Source organism: Candoia aspera, chromosome 2 (assembly GCF_035149785.1).
Source record: "Candoia aspera isolate rCanAsp1 chromosome 2, rCanAsp1.hap2, whole genome shotgun sequence".
NCBI lineage: Eukaryota > Metazoa > Chordata > Lepidosauria > Squamata > Boidae > Candoia > Candoia aspera.
Window position 1 is genome coordinate 244,291,477 of NC_086154.1, and position 22,525 is coordinate 244,314,001.

General features: G+C 38.5%; 1 protein-coding gene across 1 annotated transcript; it reads right to left on the reverse strand.

Annotated features, from left to right (window-relative positions):
• Window positions 1–595: 595 nt before the first annotated feature.
• Window positions 596–7,227, reverse strand: MRPS30 (mitochondrial ribosomal protein S30). Its single transcript, XM_063295686.1, has 5 exons — window positions 6,639–7,227; window positions 5,982–6,127; window positions 4,125–4,230; window positions 2,085–2,261; window positions 596–1,132 (listed from the first exon to the last, which is right to left on the reverse strand). Exons 1-5 carry the CDS (start codon window positions 7,210–7,212, stop codon window positions 864–866), a joined length of 1,272 nt encoding a protein of 423 aa, XP_063151756.1. The 5' UTR covers window positions 7,213–7,227; the 3' UTR covers window positions 596–863.
• Between the last annotated feature and the right edge of the window lie 15,298 nt (window positions 7,228–22,525).

The window sequence follows — 22,525 nt, forward strand, 5'->3', positions numbered from 1 at the left end:
CCACATGACCATGAAAGTGTCTACAGACTATAAACAACATAACACTGTCGCCAAAATGATTCACTAGAACATCTGTAAAAATTATGTGCCAGTAATGAAAAATTGGTGGGTATACTTGAAAAAGTAGTCAAAAATTAGCCTGTTAAAATATTGTGGGGTTTCTGAATGCAAACTGGTAAAAGTTCTGGCCCATAACACGCCAGATTTAACTGTGGTTGAAAAGAAGAAAGTGTGGATAATTGATGTGGCAATACCAGGGGACAGCAGAATAGAAGACAAAGAATTGGAGAAGATCACGAAGTATCAAGATCTGAAAATCGAAGTTAAAAGATTATGGCATAAACCAGTCGTGGTGGTCCTAGTGTTTATCAGCACATTGGGTATCATACCAAAAAGCCTTGGATAGCACTTAGAAAATCTGTTCACTGACAAAATTTCCACCTGTCAATTACAAAAGGCCATATCTGCACATATACTATGCCGATACATTACGAGATCCCAGGTTCTTGGGAAGAACTCAGTGCGAATGAAGGCCAACACCAGCTAAAGAACTGGCAGCTGTGATTTCACATTGTTATGTATATAATAATAATAATACATTATTGGAATATTAAGCTTTATTATATGTCAAACAATTGTGAATTTAGGTCATCCCGTAGAAAAGAAAATCATCTAAAACAGCTCACCACATACAGAAGATACTGGCCTTAAAATTTCATTTATACAGCATGGACAACACTCCTGTGCAACTCCTGTATATCCCAATAATTGTATGTAAGACTGTAACTCAATAGTTCCACTTTTCACAGTCCAGGTAGCATTTTAACACTTGATTTTATTTCAGTATTTTCAGAATAATAAGATCATAATTCCTTTGGTCTGTTTAACAGAAATTTAACAAACTGTGCCAGAACTTCATCGTTAAAACCTTTCACATCACTATTTTCTATTGCTTCATACAGGGGCTTACTTTCAGTCCCCCAACAAATATTCCTTCTTGGGTTATTTCTGTCAGCATCAACAGTTAAAGCCAAGGTGTTTAGCTGGTAACAAAAGAAGGCAAAGTATCTTCCTTCAAAAATTACAGCCTGTGATACAAAGGGTCGAGTCACATCGTCCTCACTCCAGAATCCTGAGAAAGAAGAGCAGGCACTTAACAAAAGCATTTCTCTACCATCAAAAAGGTGGATTGTAAAAAGCATTGCAAACTAGGGCCTCTGGCACATTGGACTGGAAGGCTAAAAAAGTGTTTCAAGCAAACAGGGGCATGACTGTAAAATATACATACACTTTCTCAAAGCAGCTGCACCTTTTCCTGCGATCACATGGCTGCTGCCACCTGCAGGTGCCAGCAAAAGATGTGTTTAACAAGTTGCAGGCAGGTGCTGCGTTATGGTTTTCTGAAGTTATGGTTATCAAAATAAGTCATTCTACAATGCAATCTGATCACACAGAACAAATTAATTATTATTCTTGCTTCAGGAAGGAGAAGCAGCCCCAAAATTGGAAAATATTTTCCAAATTGGTTCCAGAAGTATATATTCAAGATGTTCCTGATCTTACAAAGAGCCATTATGCATCATAGATCAGCATAACCCATTTCTCCCACATATAAGACCATGCTCAGTAATTCTTTTACAGATTTCAATATGCACAGATTAAAGTATATAATGGCATCATTTTCTAAATTTGTAAATGAACTTAGCATTTTCTTTGTTAACTGTAAGAATTTGTTGAATTGCCTTCAACAGATGGCATAAATCAATAATGGAGTACATGTATACTTATGTTTAATTACTGACAGGGGTGGGCAAAACAATTCCATTAAAAAAAACAACTGTTTTGAGTTCGAAACCTTAGTGGAAGTGTTCCAATGCTGCTCTGAGCATTCTGGCATGACAAGAATGTGACAATCTTGAAGCATTTCCAATAGAGTCAAAAGAGTATCAGCTGACTTCCAACAAGGCTGGAACAGCTGACTTTGAGCTCTTGGGGTGGGAGGGTGAGAGATCTCAAGCTCAACCATATCAGACTTAAACTGTTCTGACATTTGATAAGTTTTTTACACCTTTTAATTTAATTACCTTGGTACATTGCTTGTGCTCCAGTCCATGCAAAGAGACTTGCAATTGCATTGGCTCGATATGGAACTTCAATCTGATCAGTGAGCTTCAATCCTATCAGTCTTTCCCTTTTCACCCTGTCAGGAAGCAAATGAAACTGGGTGTGCCCATAGCAGCATGGATCTGATATTTGAGAACCTAAATCCCAAGAGAGGATTATTTTAGGTAATTTTCTATACAAGTTCAGAAAATCATACACACAATCATACAGTTGATAGCAGCATAGTTTTTATAGACATTTAAGTTCAAAATTCTAGGCAAGAATGATTTCAAGAAAGATTTATTTAACTATTTAAATATGAAAATATTAGCTGAAAATGAAAACAGGTATTTTGTAACAACCTTTGCCTTAATAGTAAATAGTATTTAACACTTTTTATCAATACAGAATGCTTATACAGTAAACTCTTGATTTAATAGACCTTGGCTGAGCAGACTTCAGATTTAATGAACAAAATCTGATGAACAGAATATGGATGGCAGCAGCTAAAGGCAGGCACTGGGGTGTACGTGTGTGTCAGGATATGTCAGCATCTATGGGAAAGGAAGATGTTAGGAGGATTGGGATGGGGGTGTAAGATATGATGTACTGGGAGTAGCAGCAGCATTCCAAAGAAAAGGGAGGGAAGGGAAGTCACAGAGAGGTTTCAGCTAAAGGCAGGCACTGGGGTGTACGTGTGTGTCAGGATATGTCAGCATCTATGGGAAAGGAAGATGTTAGGAGGATTGGGATGGGGGTGTAAGATATGATGTACTGGGAGTAGCAGCAGCATTCCAAAGAAAAGGGAGGGAAGGGAAGTCACAGAGAGGTTTCAGAAGATGGGTGGGCCTGCAGGATATGTCATGCTGGGCACTGCTGAGGAAAAATGGAGAGCATCATATACCAGCTTCCCCCACTTACCAGCCTTGCCCTATTTTCTGCTGCTGTTATTATAAAGTAAACTCTCAACTTAACAAACATTCAGCTTTAATGACATCACTTACCCCCATAAGTTTGTTAAATGGAGGATTTATTATAACTACATTTTGTCCCTAAAGTAATGTAGATAGTTTATTCTACAAATATCAATCTTACAAAGAGTTGGCTCAGGATACGAAATAAGACTGAGCAACAGTCTTTGTCCAAATATCAATCCAATTTATATTGATTATGTGCAGTCTCAGTTGCCTCCACATGCTGCACAAAGCGGACAACAATGGCTTATCAGATAAATGTACAGTAAAGATTGATGAAATTAATTCAGATCAGGTTGAACACTTAAAAGGATCTCTAGCACTGTGGCACTTAACTGGTGGTATATGTAGCAGAGGAGGAACTCAGAAGTACCTTAGGTGACATAGAAACTCTAACATTAACTGTAAATTATTTATTTATACAATTTATAGGCCGCCCGACAAAGAAAAAAGGTAATACAAAAATATGAAAAAAGAAAGAATAAGCAGCCTAAAGGCAAATATATAAGCCAACCATTTGGTCTATCCAACAGGGGCTCAGCCATCACATGTCCCAAACCTAAAATAGCTAGGTCTTTATCAGTTTTCTGAATGTCATCAGGATGGAAGCTATCTAGCTCTCTGGGGGATATTATTATTATATTATTCCAGGGAACAGGCACTGCAACAGAGAAAATTAAACCATGACCATGTAAGCCACCAGAGTCACTTATATAGTGAGATGGGTGGTATATAAATTAGATCAATCAATAAATAAATATTAGTCCATCTTCTCATTATCAACAAACAGCCAATTCATAAGCAGGGGTTGAATAAGTACCTTCAATTCTATATTTTAAAACCGAAATAGTATTATCTGTTCATCATAACAAAACACTCTTTTATGATACAACCCTAAGAACAATAATCCCCAAATTCCATAATTTGGTATATAATTCAATTTCATACTCAAATGTTTAAATTTCCCTTCCAAAAACCATATTAACAAGCTTATGAATGTTAAATCAAAAAGATATATACAAAGATACACTGACCCAATAGTCTTACCTATAAATATTTTGTTCTGATATTGTCGTTTGAACAATGGAAGTTTGTCAGGTAAATGCTGGATAACAGGAATATCTCCATGACCCAGGTAATCAAGAGGCTCAAACTTGAAGAAAGAAGATCAGCTTAGCAAATAAAAATGATTTACAATGCATTTCTCTCATGACAGAAAGCACTTAAATAATGAATTCCGTCATCTCGGATTTGCCATCTCGACATTAAGCTGCCAAAAGTCCTATGCGATTGCAGCAAGGTCGACAAATTTCCCTTTACTAATTACATAGAATCATACTTGTAGGCACGGGGTACCCTTAAAATGTACTGGAAGTAAAAGCCCATAATTCCCAACTATTATCATCCTGGCTGAAATTCCCAGCATATCAGTAGGGCAGCAATTGGAGAAAACCCAATGAGAGGGAAAGAGGATTCAAATTGTGTGCACCCAGGTCACTAGAAGGAAAAAGTGAGCCCATAAAAAGCATTTTCAATGTACTCTGCACCTCATGGCTCAGGTTCTCCTTTCTGTAGTATCTGACCTTAACTTTATCCACAGTGAATTACGAAATACCTTGAGTCACAAATGGATTCAACCTTGTTTCTGTCATTTGGATTAGAATTGCACCCCACCCTCTCCTAATCAAGATTGCTGGGGTTTACTGAGAGACGCCAACATCACTGCTGCTTCCCACCTCTGCCCTCCTTTTTGAAAGTGCCCATTCTCTTGTACTCAAACAGCTACAAAATACAACAGGGTTATACACCCATATAACACTGAAGATACCATAAAAGAGTAACAGGCCTTGGTATAACGAGGCTGCGTTATGCACTATATACTGAACCCTGAATAAGTGGCAACAATGGATACCATGAGTACCATAAATATTCCTGGAAATTTTTTAAAAAGGCCTTTATGGGTCCAAAATGCTCCCCCACAGGGAAAACTACTCACTACATGCCTCTATAAGATCCACTATACTGAATATGCATCTTTCCTTGTAAGTGTGATTGCAACTTTTTTTAATGGAAGGTTGAATGTTACATACATTCACACACTGTGGTATGATTTATCTATCATCTACCTTGAGGATGTGGAAATGAAGCATAATAGAAGTTTAAATCAACCAATAAAAGTAAATGGTTCAGAAACAGAGATATAGGATGTGTCCCAACTTGCATCTAACTGTGCCATAAAACATGCCTTGGCAAACATCTTTTCTGACTGTAACATTACTACATCTCATCTACGGTCCATGAATGAGTCAGTCTTAAGATGTCCTTAGCTATACCGGTGTTAAAAAAAGTATTTTCACCCTTATTCTGGCACCATTCAAAGGGAGCCTAAAATATATAACATCTGTTAGGTTTTGAAAGGAAGTCACATGACTATGTTATAAAAGAGAGATAACAGAATGATAAGGCTTTGTAATGGCAGCAGCAAATTTTATCTCAGTATAGCTTTCTGCCAACTTAAGGCTGGGTGGGTAGTATTCTAACTAAGTTGAGGGGAAAAGTTTACAGTATGATTACCAGTTCTAAGAAGGGACTACTCACTTTGCTTCCTCCTTTCCACACTTAAAATTTGTGAGAAATTACAGGGCCAGGGGTTCTATTCTTACATATTCCAAACATGTGCTTCCACTTCAATTTTAGTTCAGAAGTTTTTAGCCATTAGCAGTTTTTGGAAATTCTACTGTATTTTTACTACTTCCTAATTTTACTCATTTCACTTGTTCACTATTAAATGGCAAAATTGATCAGATGCAATGGGGGAGAGGAAGACAAATCTGACACACCTCTTGCAATCACCAATACCAACAATTCAACTAATAACTATTGGTTAAACAAAAGTATTTGTACCTCGGAAAGTTGCCTTCTTATACGAATCTGACAGCGTGGCTTATCATCAATCTGAAATCTGAACGGGTCAATCCTGCCTCGTCGATGTCCTCGGGGAACTACTGTCTCCCCACGCAACCAGTAGAAATTTACATCTGGCTGAAAGTCTGAAATAATAAGAATGTGTCTAGTCAGGATGTTCACACAGACAATAAAGAGATAGAGGACATAGTGCATATATTATTTGAAAGTCAATTGTATAAGAAAGAGAGAGATCAATATCTTGGACAACACGTTAGACAAACAGTCTACTAGGATTCTTACATTAAAATAATTTTTCATGTGCGGTCAGAACCCAAGAATTACGTACAACACGCCCCTTTATCTGAACAAAACAGTACAATTGAGAACTACATATGTGGATCTGATTGGGGTAAACTGTAGGGGTGACATAGAAATATGATTTGCATTTTCTTTTACTTATGTATTTTACTCTATTTTCTAACATATGGTCTTACTACTGTTCCGTATTTTATATTTTGTATTCTGATAAGCCTAATGGCCAATGAATGAAATAGTAGTAGTAAATGCTTCAGCCTAGTCGCTTGGAATGAAAGATACATGCAGATTTTTATATGATATTTTCATTTTTCTTTAAACAAGGATGAAGAGACACACCTATGTTGGAAGAGGAACCAAGCACTGGGTTGAGAGAGGCCAGGCGGGCTGCAAGCTTCGGCACCAGATGGGTAATGAAAGGCGCGGGCCCCTGCTCGCTGATGCGGAAGAGTTTGGGGCGCTGCTTGCGCTGGAAATAGTACTCCTGAAGGAGCACTTCGCACACGAGGGACCGCAGCTCGGCCAAATCCAAACTGTCTTTCTGGGCTTCTTCCCCCACTGCTACCGAAGAGGGCAGTCCTGGCACAAAGACGGTCTTCGTGAAATGTTGGTACCAGCGGTCAGCATTTAAGGTCCACGTCTGCGGGTAGACCACGTACTTGAGGCGCTGCCGCTTCCCGTAGATCCCCAACTTCTCCTCGACAGTAGGCGCGTTGTGAATCGTCTGGTAGTACAGCTCCCGGCGCCGGAGTTTGGCTGCTTTACTCTTGGCGGTAACCGAAGCCACCACAGGCGGATACAGAGAAGCGGGGGAGGCGACAGCGTCGGAAGAAGGCGCCGCGGAGGCCTCGCTGTGGATGAACTGCCCAAGGCGAGTGCCAAGCAGCCGCCACCAACCTCTGAAAACCGCCATCTTGCCCGGGCAAAACGGAACAGCAAAAGACCGCTTCCGCCACCGTCGAACATCCGATTGACCACTGGCGCTCACGTGACGCACTTCCGCCGGTGGCCTCCCTCTGTCGGGGAATTGGAAAGACTGTGGTGGGATGTTGCTGCGCATGCGTGGTATGGCCTGTCAGTTGCACGTCTTGTAACGCGGGAGAGAACGAAGCGGGCAAGGGAAATGCAGGCACTCGTATCTAAGGAAGCCAACGGGCTTGTTTTTACATTTTTTTTTCGTATGTTTATGTTGCATCTTTCTTTATAAAACTACAGGGAGATTACTGATGTGATCCATACCTCCTTAGCTTTGGGAAGTTGGTAGTGACACTATTTTTCCTACTGGATTAAAGCAAAAATAAACAGTCCATCTGCATTAAAGCAAAGAGAAACAACTCCATCTCTGAATATAGATTATTATTGTTATTGTTATTGCCTTCAATAACAGTGTTGACTCCTGGCAACTGCCTGGACAAGTCCCTGCAGTTTTTTTGGCATAATCAGCACAAAATAAGGCTTTGCCAGATGAAACCCATGTGGAACAACCAGTTTCATACACTTGTCCAAATGCATTAAATAGTCATGTAGAAGACATGTGACAAGCCATCTTATTGTATTGGGGTATAATTCAAACTAAATAAACAAATAAATTGCTTCTGGTTTTCTAAAAGGGCTCAGAATTTCCTAGCCAGAGAAGTAATGATCTTTTTAATTATACATGGAAATAACATTTTCATTGAGATAAATGTGATTATTTATTTATTTTACAACATTTGTATACTGCACCAATCAAAAAAGACCTTAGGCGATGCACAGAAAGACAGTCCCCCCAACCCCCACCAAATCATAATAGTAGTTAGATGGTCACCCACAATGGTAGGGGCCAGGCATACATCCAGGGGGAATGTGTTCTGAAGAATGGGGGCTCTGTGGAAAAAAACCTTCCTTCTAGCCAACACTCCCTGTACCTCTTATGAGGATGGGACCTTCTGTAGATCCTCAAGAAGTTCAGGTTGGCTATAATTGTGAGATCCTCTAGAGGTTAGGATTTATTCTAACTGTAAACCACCTTGAGTGTTCTTCCCAACAGAAAGGGAATATATAGATCTAATAAATAAATGTATAAAAACAAATAAATGGTGTTATTATTGTGATGTGTGAACTCAGATTGAGTGAAAGACTGGTGCAAGGTAACCTTGATGACCTTTCTCCAATTTGGCATACCCCAGATAATCTTCCTAGAGGGTGGAGAAGGGACAATTAAATCATTCAGAGTTGTAGAGTCCTTGGTGCTCTCTGAGCCTTGTTGATTTCTTGCAGATGTTTCATTGCCAGACTAGGCAACATCATTCAGAGTTGTTGGCATCCCCTAATTTTGCAATTCTCCCTCAGTTCACACCATCCTGCTGCACTGTATCCCACATTGTTCAATACTTTTTTTCAATTATCTAGAGTTACTTTTGAGAATTTGTTGGCAGTGTGGTCTTAAACTGCTTGATGTTTGAGTGCACACCAGCTAGAAATAGAGCCAGCTAAAGAAATCCCTTTCTGATCTCAGCCCCTTCCGTACTTCGGACGCAGTGATCCCCTGAAGGTCTCTCTGCACTGCCTTTACTGTCTGTGCCAGGAAAGTAAGTACCACCCCTTTCCTTTAGAGGGCATGTGGTTTCCATTGTTTGTGTGAGTTTTCCTTCATTGTTTGTGTGAGTTTCCATTCATTGACTCCCCATAGTTCCTGACACCATCCTTGTCCTAACAGTCAGAAATCACGCTGAGGCGAGGAGTAGGTCTCTAGTGTTTATTACTGCTACATAAAACAGAATCCTAACAAACTGAAGAAGCGTGGGAAAAACCCAGACATATAACCCCCAAAGGTTAAGGTGGGTCTGATCTGTGTCTCTTTGAATGGCTGCTTAATTCCTCAGTACTACGCATGCGTTTTCCACCCTGGATAGAGGCCCCCTCCTGCTCGCCATCAGTACTCATGACAATCCTGATTGGTGCATCTAACAATGGATGGGTAAAAAATTAAAAAAGAGCACAGTTTTACCGTTTTTCCTGTCATTTGGGCTAGAGACAGAAGTTAAAGAACTCTGGTCAATTTCACCTGGTTAAAACAAAAAGAGAGAATGGTCCACCATTTCAGTGTTCCATCAAGGAACTGGTTTTAAAAAAAGCTTTTCACCTTTCCACAGGGGTTGTAAAAAAGAAAAAGCAGCCATGGAGGGCAGTTTCAGGAGACAGGAGGGATGGGGGTGTTTGTGCCACAGCTCACAGTACCCAACTGGAGTGGAGGTGTTTGCTTACATAGAAATGAAGCACAATCCATTTGTGCTGGCACAAGTCAGAAAGCACAATTTTTGATGTGTTCAAGGTGGGGGTGGGGAAAGTAGGGAGGGGCTGCCTTCTTGGTGGGCTAAGGGCATATCTACTTGCCCTCAATAAATTATCAGTGGCTTGTACTCATGTTGGGGCTAGCTGGTCCTGTGATTAGCCCTTAGATCAGCATTTCTCAACCTTGGCAACTTGAAGATGTGTGGACTTCAACTCCCAGAATTCTCCAGCCATCGTTCCCCTGGCTGAGGAATCCTGGGAGCTGAAGTCCACACATCTTCAAGTTGCCAAGGTTGAGAAACACTGCCTTAGACCTACTAGAAGTTGCAAGCAAAAGAAGGGAAAAAATTTGCTTTCTAGTTCCTGTTTAAGAGTAACTTTACTTTTAAAATATAACATTGCCTCCCAGTTCTATCTAGAAATCCCCAAAGAAGCTTACAACATATAAAACAATTTTAAAAAATCAAAACAGTAAAGACAAGTGAATTCAAAAGCATCCACTTAATGACATTCTTGAACTATTTCCAGGGTACTTATATTTTGTTTGCAAAGAATATAGGAAAATACAGATATAAGGCACTAGATGTCGCTGTCTTATCACTAAGAATTTAAATAACTAACAAATTAGGAATATGCTTTGAGATGGGCTGCCAATTTCATTGCACAATATATTGCGATTCTAAAGAAGACAGTGAACCTTTTACGTGGTATTAAGTGTCAGTGAAATCAATGAGATGCCTACCAGTATTTATTACGTATTCAGTATTCCTGAAAGCTTGAGCACTGCATAATGTTCTTTCTCTTTCCTTTTCTCCTATGGGCTTGCAGTGGAGTATTACAATGAAGCCTTTTTTCATCTTACTATACCAGGCGAAATAAAATTCTTAAGAAACCTGCTGTTACTTTGGGGAACTATGGACATTTTACAAAACACATAACTAAAAATGAGGATTTTTTTATTGCCTCCTGGCTTAACATCCACAAGTCATGTTAGATTGATAAAACCTGTCTATATAGAAACAGTATAATTCTGAATTCCAAATGTTGGACAAAACAATAAGAAAAAGCTGCCACTTTCTCCAGATCTCTTTGAGTAGAAACAGACATCTTGCACTTTGCCTTATTCCGTATGCCTCAAATTCCAGAATAATACACCAATTTCTTAATTTTACAAAAGCTCCTTTAAACAAAAGTATAATTCACTCACATTAAAGTTAGATCAAAATCAAAATCCTTTATTGCCACCAGTGACCAGATGTAAGTACACAATGTTACAAGGGGGGAAGGGGAAGGGGATACAGGTAAGGGTGCAATTTACACAAAAGATAGGAGAAAGAAGAAGAAAAGCTTGTAAGAGCTGGAGTACCAGACCTTATTTAAAGTATGTAAGGCAAAGGGAATCTCAAGAAGTGCTTAATTGTTAAGTACAATGCTATATTACTGATCAACAGTCTAGTATAGTATTAAAATATTGATATATTAAAACATTTAGATAAATAAAAATGTAATAATAAAATACAGAAGTATACACTACAATAATAAAATTCTACCTAGGATACTTTGAGTATAATTGATGATGCTTACTTGATACCTACTTAGTTATTGATTATAATATAATTTAGAGTTATATAAGAGGAGGAGAGAAAATAAGAGAAGGGAAAGAAAAATAAAATGGTCCAAGAACTTTGAGTTATCAGGTTGAGTCTGACATTAACTCTTGCCTAGTTTTAACTGCTGCAGTGACAGTTTTAACTATTGTGTGGGTGACATCACATTTTGAGACTGAAAGGAGATAATGCATATAGAAATTGTCCATTCTCCCCAGCACTTGCTGTAAAAGGGGAGTTATAGTGTTGTTTTAAAGGTCCTTGTGGAAGTTACAGTAAAGGAGGACATGTTGTATTGTTTCGATGTCCCCACAGTCACAAGGGCACATAAGCTGGGGCACAGGGATGTTGGCATACCTGCCATATAAAAGCATCAAAGTTAGATTAAACTGTTAAAGGCTTCCAAGAAAGTTTCCTTGGAAGAAACCAATGTATGGCTGTATTTTTTAAAAAGTCAAGCAAATGAACAAAAATATAAGCAAAAATATTTTTAGAATAAGATGATCTGGTCTGAACATCATGCTAAGTTGTGGTTTGTTTCAGCCATGGTTTTGCTGAATAAGCCACAGTTGGCTGGGTTCACATATAGTAAGCCATAAACCAGGGTTAGGCAATTTCTGAGGGGTCATTGACCACCACTTAGGAGGTCTGCAGGAGGCCATTCTCATTCTCTCCTTTAATCCCATCTCCCCAAAGTATGAAATTATACCTCTCTAATTTGGTTTTTTTGCCACTGATTTTCAGTAAGGGGATTTTACTTTGCTGGGGGTGTGGATGGGAACGGTACACAAGCCACAGGTTGCCTACCCCTGCTATAAACCATAAAGTATTATTTAATTCTGCCTTTTTGTGCAATGTGTGAGCCCGGCTCCCAGTTTTGTTCTTATTGGCTGCCTAAAACAGAAATAAGCCTTGTGCTTAGATGTGATAGCTTTGGTGACCTGCTAGCGATAGATAAAAAGAGAAAGATAATATTGGTAATAATTATCAATAAGCAGTTATTAATACTAATGTCCAGAGAGCCAGTTTGATGTAGTGGTTAAGGATAGAAACCAGGATAGAAACCAGGAGACCCTGAGTTCTAGTCTTGCCTTAGGCACAAAGCCAGCTGGGTGACCCTGGGCCAGTCACTCTCTCCTAGCCCTAGGAAGCAAGCAAGGGCAAGCCACTTCTGAAAATCTTGTCAAGAAAACTGCAGGGTCTAGTCCAGGCAGTCGCCAGGAGCCAACAGTGACTTGCAGGTGCTACACACACACACACACACATACACACAGACACTAATGTCCATGAATTTCAGTCTCAGTAGGTCTTTGGTCAAAGCAAATAGGATCAAGATAGGGATTACTATGTTTATTGTATTTCTACAACTCTGCTACATATAATTTCCAAAATACAGGATGAGTAAACAGAGTCCATGACATAGTGGGTTAATTTTCCAATACTTTTAGAAAAGCCTGTTCTTTATATGTTTACATATAAGAATCTTGATGAAGCCAGATTTGGATTGTAAGCCATTTCTTCTTGGCCAGTTTCAAACATAAAATATTAAAAAATATGAGGCTATGAAAAAGCAAGAATGATGGATGGTGTGATTGAAAGTGAGAGTAAATGCATAATATCCATTAGATGATGAGATCTTACTCTTTTTAACATTTAACTTATGTCTCATCTCCGTTTTCCATCCCGTGAGAAGATGATCTCAACTGAGCAGTTACTGTATGTGGCCGGAATTTACTGTCAACAACCAGGTTGACAGAAAACACCCATTTCCCAGAAACCACCTCCCCTGCCCATGATGCTTTTTCTGCTACCCTGTTTATCATCTTTTCTTTTTCCCTGGGCAAGTGAGCATACTACCAAAGAAAGTGCAGCCTTATGCATTTTTATTTTCTAAGAATCCCTATGGGAATTATGTGGGTCCAGAGGCATTCTTGTAAATAAGGATGAAGCTAGAGGCTCATGTTTATTTTCCATTAAAAAAAAAAAGTAAACAGATTTGAAACGTTCAAGTCAGCTGGGCAAAGATCCAGGTGTGGTCTGTAGGTATAGTGTTCCCCATGGGGTCCATACGTCTTCTCTTGGGCTAGCTGACCAGGCATCTTTTGTGCATTTAATGATTTGGGTTTTTTTAAAGCCACTTCTACACAAGTTCTCAAATTTATTTGTTTGTTTGTTTGTTTGTTTATTCATATAGCTGCCAGAATCTCAAACCAGTGACTCTGGGCGGGTAACAATAATAAAAAAACAGTCAAACAATTAAAACAATACAAAAAAAAATTAAATACAAATAGCAGCCAAGAGATACTAAAATCCGTCAGTGTCAGCACAACCATGAAATGGCCCTTCACACACTCGGGACCCCAGGCCCGGGCACATAGCCAGGTCTTCAAGGCCTTCCAAAGAGCTAGAAGGGTTGGGGCCATCCTAATCTCAGGAGAGAGGAGGGTAGGGTTCCAGGGTTCCAGAGGGTAGGCACCATGGCAGAAAAGGCAGGTCTCCTGGTCCCTGCCGGCTGACATTCCTTGGCTGATGGGACTCAGAGTGTGCCCATCCTGCTGGACCGGATTGGATGAGTAGAGACAACTGGGAAAAGGCTGTCCCTCTATACCTTCTCCCCTATCCTGTTCCAGAAAAGTGTGTGGGTTGGGGGGATGGATCTATGAAGAGCCAAGGGACAGTAGCAAGATATGGAAACTCAAGGCACAGGAGAGGTTTCTTAAGAATGCCTTTGAGGGAGCACTGAGATATTCATCTATTACTAGCTATGGAGAAGATGGGACTGGTTTAATGCCCATCATGGTAACTACCTGCACCATTCCTCCATAAATGGCTGCCATACACCCTTTCCCCTCAGATTTTGTTTTGTTTTACATTATTTTCCTCACAAATAATACATGAGAATGGCATGGTAAAGCAAAGTGCCAGCCTCACGAGTCACCTTTTGACCGCAAGGGTCAAAAGGAGGGCAGAGGAGGTATCTGCAGACCCTTCACATCCTGGACATAAACTGTTTCAACTTCTACCATCAGGACAGAGTACCGCATGTCAAAACATCTAGACATCGAAACAGTTTTTTCCCTCGTGCCATTGCTCTGTTGAACTCCTAATTAATGTAGCATGATATAATGATTGATAATGTATGGCAAGACATGACTGCTAAGATATGACCAGTAATGCTCTGTTAAATGTGAACATATGTTAGACAACAGATGCAGTATATTGTCCCTTAATTCTCCCTTTAAATATGAGTGTGTGTTAGTTAATAGCCGTAGTATTATTTTCCTTCAATTTTTCTTTCTTTCTTGATTGTATAGTTTTAGTAAATAAGATTATTACTTTACTATTGTTTATTTTTGATGTTCTGTAAATATATTGAGAGCTCTTGCACCGAAGTCAAATTCCTTGTATGTCTAATCATACTTGGCCAATAAAGTATTCTATTCCATTCCATTCCATTTCCAAGGTCTCTGGACTCCACGTATAGTCAAGAAGTACTCTTAGAAAATGAAAATGGTGGGTGGTTGCAGCCCAGTTTGGAAGTGTACTCATTAGTTTAGAAAAAAAGAGACCAAAGTAAATGGAGATGATAGGGAGCGTTCTGGCGAGAAAGAGAGTGGTGAAGAACAAACTAAATTGTTTGCTTTCTGTCAAATGGATGTTTGGGACGAATCATGACCCCATGGCCACCATTGCATATTATTCTCAGAATTCCAAATACCACCCCCCAGCAATTTCATTTTCCAAACAGTTTCAATTTAAATAGAAAAAGAGCAGCAGGGGTGTTGGGACAATTACCTGGACTAGATCTTAGTCCTATTGAACAAAGACAATTAAACTTGAAATAAACAAGTCATTGGTTTCAAGATATAGTTATAGCAAACTTTGGCAAGGTTGACCATATTGTAACTTTCCCCAATCCCCTGGTGGCCTCCAGAAGGGATCGACCCTCATGCTGGTTGGCTGAAGATACTTAGAGATTTCTGCCTAACACATCTGGAGGGCTCCTTGTTGGGGAAGGCAGAGATATTGATTTTCAATGACTGCCTCACAGCTATGCAAAATAAGAACATTTGGCAGAAGTGTAAGGGTTATATCTATGAGTAAATTCACTCCCTGCCAGAAACAAACTTCCCTCAGAGCTTTACATCTAACATTTCTCCAAAAGCCTTCCCTAGAGTTCTACTGTAAAGCATTTTGGTTCCAGAAACAGTTCTGCAGAGAAAACAGAATGTTAGCCCAACAGCTGATTTCTATTAATAAGTTCCTTTAAAAAAATAAAGAAAACTACATTTATAGCGCTTGTTAAAAATCACATCAAGTAGATGCGTGTAAAATCAGAAACTTCACATAAATATATGTTCACTTTTGAAAGATGACAAGGAGTCTGGGACATCCCCCACATCTAGGGAATGTGTAAGTGATTGCAACAGATAACTTTTCTGGACCCAGACATTCAGAGAAGGATGTGGTGTATCCATAAACACCAAATAGGATCCAAAGCTATACCTATAATAAGGATTAGACTAATCCAAAGTAAAATTAATGTCAGTCCAGTCAGCCAGTGAGGGCAGCTGGCCATCCAGGGCAAGCAAAGGCTTATTCTAAATTCCATAAGCAGCCACTGAAAGCAGATGTGCACATCTGCCCATTGATACAGGAGGGAGCTTGTCTTATATTCCTTTAAACTTGAAGCCAACCTTGATGGATGGGTAGAGTTAGAAGCAGCTCTGAGGAGGCCCATGAGGAGATATATAGGATTTGCTGAAACAACCTTCGAACACCCTACCATTTCTGCAAATTGCTCAGATTGGTGTCCATGTTTCTTTCCCCCTTGTTTTATTGTTGAGGAAAAGTGACAGGCCCAAGATGTCTGTGAATCCCATGACTGGGAATATGAATCCTGATCTCCCAGTCACGGTCCAAGCACTCTAGCCACTGCTATTGATTGCTGGGAGGGCCCAGTCTAACACTGTAGAAAGTTTTGCTAATCTGAATACTTTATGTCAATGCTGTACCACCCATTTATACTAGAACTTTTGGTTAAAAAAAAAAAAGTAATTACTAATAATTGACACCATAGCATTTCCAAATAGAAAAATCATTAATAGTTGCTGATTATTTACATCTCTCCTTTCTACAATACAAGTAATTCTGTCATTTTTACCACATATCCACAGATCAAGCTGAAACTATACAGTAATTCTGCAAATGAGCCAGTATAAGTCTAGCAGATCTGGGTTGCAGAAACACAAAGGACCACTAGATGGAAGCAAAGGGTACAGAAAACTAATTCTTTGCTGCTGTCTAGTGGCATTTTGGGGTTTTTTAACAGTCTAAATCTAACCTAGGCTAGTGATGATTAATAGAGATTTCCTGACACTGTCCCTAAGCTTCCTGGATTCATGAGTTAGATAATTGGTTAGTTATGGCTTGCTCACAATGATTCCTCAAGCGAATAAAAATAAATTACTATTTTAAAAAGTGTATTATCAGTATACAGAATTACAATTAATTCTGTAGTAAAACAACCCCCTAGTTCCGAAACTCAAAAATGAAAAAATAATAGATTACTGTAGTTCTCTGTCAGGAGGAAAGGGGAAGAGAAAATACTTTGAAAATCTGACGGAGTCTTAAAATGAAGAGATTATCAGAAGCACTTTGTGAAATCTCGGGCAGAAATGCTATCTGCGATTTGCTGAATTCCTGTTGAATTCAGTAAGATGGGCAATCTGATGGATGCTTGCCCAGAAATGTTATAAGCTTCCATAGACAGCTTCATCTTATAAATTATTACTGAAATGCCACCGTGAGATTTTTTAGGCAGAGTCCAGCTTTCTGTGCCCTCTTTTTATATACCTCTGTCAATATGTTGGTACAAATGCTGCCCCACCTCCAAAAAAACGGAAGGAACATGAAATCTGGAATGCTTTATGAAATCCTGATGCTACTTAAGTAATTTGAGAAATTGATAACATATTGCTTGAAATGACAGGATAGAATTTTGTTGTCAAAAACTGAGAAGTGACTTAGGTGATGGGTGGGATCCTTCAGTATTTGTTTAGAAATACTGAATTAGTTTTGATTTTTTTAAAAAGTGTCCCTGGAAACTAAATGTATGGTGATTAAAAGCACATGTTCCTAAATTGATGTCCTGGAAAAATCCCAACTGCCTTAATGTCATGCAGCCTAATTTAATTCTCACTAATCGTAGAGTTTGCCAAAACCCATGATGGTGGTGTGAGGTTTGGAGGCAGTGACTGAGAGGTCTGTGGCTGTACCTCAGCCTTTAAAATAAGAAATACAATTGCCCCTCCTTGATATCAGAACAGACATCTTCATTCCTTACAAGAAACTATTAGACATGGGTCATAGTTTTATAACAGTTTTCTTACAACTTTCTAGACTTTTATGATATGATATTTCATTCCTTTCATGAAATATCATACTTCATGAAGCTGAAAACATCATCTCTTTTTACAGAGCTGATTTAGAAATTCAGGAAAAGCATATAAAACATTCCTCCTAAAACATATTATTTGGAGAACAGTGGAAGAAAACAAATGTGAATATCTTAGGTAAGGCTAGATTACAGTGAAGAAAGGCATAACATTTAGTTCAGCTTTGGGACAAGTTTGGAGATCTACTCCCTACAGTTGATAAGAAACGTACCATTTGCTGAAAAATAATTCTTCAAAATTCATCAGATGAGTTCAGTTTGAATTGGGGAAAATCTATCAAGGGGAAACACTAGTTGAAGCCAGAGATGTTACCAACACTTCCCTCCTCAAAAAAACCCCACTTGAAGTAATTTTGCAAGTTAAAAAAAAGTTATACAACTGTTTGTGAAGCATGATCCCTAGGAAGCAACTCAATAATCTGATTGACACAATGCAAAAGAAAAGAATTTGAGAAAGCAAAACTGGTAGGCCAATTCAGCTACAAAGTCTCCAAGCTAAATAAAGTTTTTGATGGTAGGAATGGCCATCAGGAGGCCATTTGGGAATAAAAGAGCCAACAGGCAGGTGATCCCAGCTGGCTCAAAGAACTAGGTTTACTGTCAGTCTTCCCCAGAACGGTTTGGTACAAGTGATTCTCAGGAAACTTCAAGGAGAAGAAGACCCAACCTGAGGTTGGCCTAAGGCCAACAGAGTGAGCTTTACTGCTTCTTCTTTCCCCAGATGTATCTGGAAGAACCTACCCAATAATAAAGCTTCATTATTATTTCACAATTACAAGAAAATTACTGTAATTTTGACTACAACCCAGGACATTTCCTATATCCTCCAGTAGATATTGTTCTCTTCTGCTGCTGATCCTAGCACCTATTATCCCTTGAACGTTCTTCCTAGATGAAAAGTGTCCACTGATTCCTATTCTCTATTTTTAGTTCTTTTTCTAGTTACCAATCTGTGAAAGCACCTGTACTCTTAATCTCATGGAAGCTAAAAAAAATTACCATGGCTTCTGCAAAGTTAAATCTTGTCCCGCTAACTCTCTAGATGTTTTTGAAGATATCAACAAGCATCTAGACAGGAGTTATCTGATGGACACTGTATCCTGTATTTTTAAAATGTCAGTGGCAAAGTCCCTCACCAACGATTTCTGAGCAAACTTGTTAGTATAGCTAATAAATGGTGAGCCAAGATAAATACAGTTATCCTCTGACAGATGCAATTTTAAAAGCTTTTTTGCTGAACAGTTTTTCACTTACTTAAATTGATTCATTGATCTAATGAAATACGTATTTTAGTTGTGTTTTACAGTAATGAACCTGGCAGCTAAACAGAAAAACTGAATCAGCTTCTTAAGTTACATCAGTGTATATGCCTTGGGAAATATGAATCATAAACCAATAGATTCATTGTGAAAAACTGTTGAACAGTTTTCCCATTTTCTTCCAAAACAATTGGCCAAATGGAATGACTAGTTTGTTATTGCTACCAAAAACTGGTAATATGTGCCAATTTGCTTACACTCCTGCCAAAGCAATTTTAAAAGACCACAATTTATATAGCATACAATAATTGTAACCAAAGGCAGTATCATCTGTGGATTATCTTAGAGATCAGTTCTTGATGAATTAATGAAATAAATGTAAAAAGAATACTATGTCACAAAGAGTGATAGTAAGATTCAGTGAGATCAAATCCCAAATAATATTCCCAGAATTTTGTAAGACTTTCAAGATAACTTATACTTTATATAAGAATGTTGTATAACTTTGACAAGAAGTAGTTGTTTACCAGTCTTTGAACATTATAGATGAATGAGATCTAAATAATTTACAAAGGGATAATTGAACTTGACTTATTAAAAATTGTCACCCAATTGTGACTAGACATTGCAGGAGGAGAGCCATGTAAGTCTATGGTGATGTATGTAGAAACACAATACTGTAGTGCCCTTGATTTGTATCCTAGTGAGATGGTCCAGAAGGATACTAAAGTTAATGGTGTTAAAATTTCTACAGAAATCCAGGATAATTAAATAAGTCCCTGTCCTTCTACCATTGATGGTGATTCATCAGCTTAACCAAAACTGTTACAATGCAAAAATCAATGTAGTATTTGTGCGCGTCTACTTCATGATCCTGAAGCTCCTGGTTTATTTTTAGAATATATGAAAAAAAAATCATGTTTATTGTGAAATCATGTTTGTGTCTCATAAACTAAGCATAAACTAATTGTCATAATCTCATATTCTGCTTTCTCCCATTACCTACATATAGTAAATTCAGTATTTGATTCCCATGAAATGCTATCTTGACTATCTTCTGGACCAAAAGCCAAGGAAAAAAATGAAGTTGCTATGAATACAATGTTTCATTAAATTTTAATGAAATAATTGAAATATATTACAACCTAAAAAAGTCTTTGAGGAAGTGGTTAGGAGAGGAATGGATGCATTATGATTTTGATGCAACTCAAACCACGGTCTTTTTATTTCTACCTGCTTGCTTTTTCTCCTTTGGAAACTGTTGGTTAGCTCTGCTGCCAGATCAGTTCCACTGAAGCAATGAGGAATGCAAATCATTTCAGATTGATTAAGTTATTTTAACAGAAGATATGGGTGGATACCTTCTCAGTACCAGAGGCCTATAAAACAAGGTCAACTACATTAGGGTTGTGTGGGTGTGAGAACAGAATGCAGCTTTTTAATCTAAGAACACTACCCAACATATCAAACCCAACCACAATATAAAATTAAAGGTTAGCCCTCTGCTGGTCTGCAGGCAAAAATTCCATTGGATTTAATTTAATTGAAATTGTTTCCATTACCTAAAGAATGGAAACCCTGACCAGCACATCTAATATCTGTCTTTCCCTATAACTAAGTCAAATAGTGTTTAATTTTATAACTTCTTCGACTTCTAATTAACAGTCTATGGCAATCATGTTTTATTTCCACCAAACCTTTTATTGATGTGATAATAACAGTGTCTGCACTATGTATGATCAAAGTGTAGAATTCAAAGAACAGGCAATTTTTTATGATGGAATAACATACCATCTCTATTTTAAAGGGATCTATTATGATTTGAAGTAATCCAGGATAATTTAAACTCTGTATTATGTGGCCTTTACAGTATATGTGGCCTTTTCACTATTGTAAGCTACAGACCACATTCATATACTACAGTATGATTTTAGGATTAGATTTATATTAGGATTATAAACCAATAAAAATTGAAGTATCGGTGGACCTGACTACCTTTTATGCCGTATAGCTTGCTTTTAAAGTCCTCCGTGTACTACTGGGTCAATTTGTATTTCAGAATTGCCTTAAAGTTGAAGAACCTTCACCCACTATTGTTCACTGAATTTTAATGATCCTGCCCATATCTACTCTTTCCTTGAAAAGACTGATTCTAGCCATTGCCTAGGACCTATGAACAATTGGCAATTGTCACCGGCACTTCTGATAAACTGACCAAGGACTGAAATGTTTAAATCTAATTATAGGGGCCTCTGTAGATCCTTGGCAGCATCTCTGAGATATAGTAGAGAGATAGACAGACAGACAGACGGAGACAAAGAGGTTATCAAACAAATAAGTATGGGAGAAAATTGTTCATTTAATGAGAACTTAAATAATTAACTTAAAGAATTTATGAACTGAAATACAGTTCTTTATAGATATTCCAAATTTTGTGATGTAGTCTGCCAATCAAAATTTGCAGAAACATGCATTCATAGGAGATAAATATAAAGTCTCCATCAAGTTGTGCTCAACATCTAGGGATTACATGGACAGGTCCATATTGTTTTCTTGGCAAAGATATTGAAATTGTTTGCCATTGCCTTCTTCTGGGATATTTTTTTCCAGCTTCCCAGTTTAGTCAACAGCCCTAGGATTTCCTAAAGATCTCCCCTCCAAGTACTGATCAAGTTCAACCCAAATTAGGTTTTCCAAGGTCAACCAAACTTGAATAGGTATTGCTACCTGCACTGAGCACACACAGGGAAATGAACACACAGTAAAACTCAGTTCTTCAGATCTGCATTCTGTGGACTTTGGGTGCACCAGACAATTTTTTTTTCAGACTTCATCCCCTGTGTTACTCTATGGAAGTGAAGGTTGGACTTTGAAGAAGCAGGATAGGAAGAAAATTGATACTTTTGAACTTTTGTGTTGAAGAAGCCTCCTGAGAATACAGTGGACAGCCAAGAAAACGAACAAATGCATCATAGAACAAATCAACCCAGAATTCTCACTCAAGGCACAAATGACTGGGCTTAAATTATCCTACTTCAGACACATTATGCAAAGACCTACCTCCCTGGCAAAGGTTCTAATTCTGGGAAAGGTGGAAGGAAAGAGAAGAGGCCAACCAGCAGCAAGGTGGATGGACTCAGTTACAGTGATAAATTTGCAGATGCTGCATACTGGGGAGGTGGGGCTGGGGATTCTAACACCTCAGAGGACAGGGTCAATGTTCAAAAGGATTGTGATAGCCTTGAACATTGGTTCTATTTGACAAAATGATGTTCAGTGGTGAGAAAAGGAAGATTCTGCACTTAGGTAAGAAAAATCAGATGAATAGGTACAAGATAGGCACTACCTAGCCTAGCAGTAGTACCTGTGAGAAGGATCTGGGTATCTGTCCTAACAGTGAGACACACGCTGAGACGAGGAGTAGTTCTCTAATGTTTATTACTGCTACATAAACAGAATCCTAACAAACTGAATAAGCATGGAAAAAACCCAGACATATAAACCCCAAAGGCTAAGGCGGGCCTGATCTGTGTCTCTTTGAATGGCTGCTTAATTCCTCAGTACTACGCATGCGCTTTACAGCCTGGATGGGAGCCCCCTGCTTGCCATCCTTACTCATGACAGTATCCT